This window comes from Austrofundulus limnaeus, unplaced genomic scaffold, assembly GCF_001266775.1.
Source record: "Austrofundulus limnaeus strain Quisiro unplaced genomic scaffold, Austrofundulus_limnaeus-1.0 Scaffold2009, whole genome shotgun sequence".
Classification (NCBI taxonomy): domain Eukaryota; kingdom Metazoa; phylum Chordata; class Actinopteri; order Cyprinodontiformes; family Rivulidae; genus Austrofundulus; species Austrofundulus limnaeus.
The window spans coordinates 26891-28431 of NW_013954411.1; the positions used below are offsets into that span (position 1 = coordinate 26891).

A 1541-nucleotide genomic window follows, 5' to 3' on the forward strand; every position below is an offset into this window, starting at 1 on the left:
GTATAGAGGGTTGTACCTGAGGCGGGACCTCGTGCGCAAACTCTGACGTGCGGCTGTGATTTATAAAGGAAAGATGCGCAGAAACGTGCGTACGTATGGTTTTATAAATCTGAATTTTTTTTGGCGTACGCCATTTCCGCCTTTTGGCCGTACGTTCACTTTTAGTATGGTTTCCACGCAATCCTTTATAAATGAGACCCCAGAGCAGTAGAATTCACCAGAACCACTCAAGGCTTTTTTGGTGGGAAAAACAGTAATATTTATACCTTGGGCAACTTTCTGTGGACTGTCTTATTAATGGACAGATGGGGACAGTTTAGGGAACAAAGCGTTTGACGTTTCTGTCCACCTGAAGCAAAGACCAGGTTTTAACAAGGGGGTCATCTGTGACCCCCGTGAGGTGTCCAGCTATGAGCTTTGATGCTTTTGGTTATCAGCTTCCGTCTCAGACAAGAAATAGTCCTCAGACAGATGGACGGACAGCACCACAACAGAACGCGTCCTCCCCTCCAGGCATATAATAAAAACACAAAATGTTCTGGTTAAACAAGCTAAGCCCCTCAGGGAGCTTTAAACCAGCACACGTTTTACTTCCCGAACTCTTTGACTTCCTGTTTGCTTCTCTTCCTCTCCTGCAGCTGCACCGAGCCTCGTCCTCCATCAGCATCATCAGAGTCTGATCCAAGTCTCCGAGCTCAGGATGAGTTTCAGGTGGAGTCGGGGGGATTGGGGGTGGTGGTGGGGGATGTTTATGGACCTGCAGCTGTTCCCGAGACTCTAATCTGTTGTAAAATATGAGTGAAGTCGGAGGAGCTCAGCGTGAATCAGATTCAGGAGACGGTGGCTGGATGCTGCCCTCTGCTGGAGGAAACTGGAACTGATTACCTCTATGATGTCAAAGACTGATTTCAATATTTTCCAGCATGTTTTGACTCCTGATCGCCTCAAATACATTCTCTTTCATCCAGATGACATTTCTTTACATTTCTTCAACTGAAATCCTACATTTTAAGCCATTTTTTAAGGTCAATTCTCATTACTTTCTGCTGTTGGTCAATCATTGTGACTAGAAATCGTAGATAAATCCAAAGTATTTGTGGTGAGGTTTATGTGTATTTTAGGTAAAAGTCTTTAAACATACGACGAGGTGGATTTTCACTGTAAATATTTTCATAAATTGTTTAATTAAATCAAGTTTTATCATTGGGTTGTTTTGTTGTTTTTCAGAAACTTGGAACATTTTTAAGATTTCAGTAACTGTTCAAATTTGCATCTTAAATTAGTTTAGAACAATGGAAATTTATTTTTATTGGAGTCGAGGAGAAAATTAAAGGAAAAATATGTGCATTTCTATGAAATGTGTAAATAAAATTTTACTTTTTCAGTGCAAAAACAAAAGCTAGATTATTGATTTTTTTTTTACACAACCATCAGGATTTTCTTCAGAAATCAGAATGAAAAGAAAAAAAATTCCCCTTAATCAGGTACAAAACAAACCTTCAGCTGAACAGGTACAGTAACTCTGTCACCAGTAAAGTTGG

General features: G+C 40.3%; 1 protein-coding gene across 2 annotated transcripts in view; it reads left to right on the forward strand.

Moving 5' to 3' along the window:
- The window catches only part of LOC106536860 (fibronectin type III domain-containing protein 4), a 26918-nt gene extending 25711 nt beyond the window's left edge, over positions 1-1207 (forward strand). For both annotated transcript variants that reach the window (XM_014034202.1, XM_014034201.1), the window contains one exon: positions 639-1207. In XM_014034202.1, the coding sequence (XP_013889656.1) occupies positions 639-680 (42 nt within the window). In that variant the 3' untranslated portion in view covers positions 681-1207. The remainder of the gene's footprint in view (positions 1-638) is intronic.
- Positions 1208-1541: the final 334 nt, after the last annotated feature.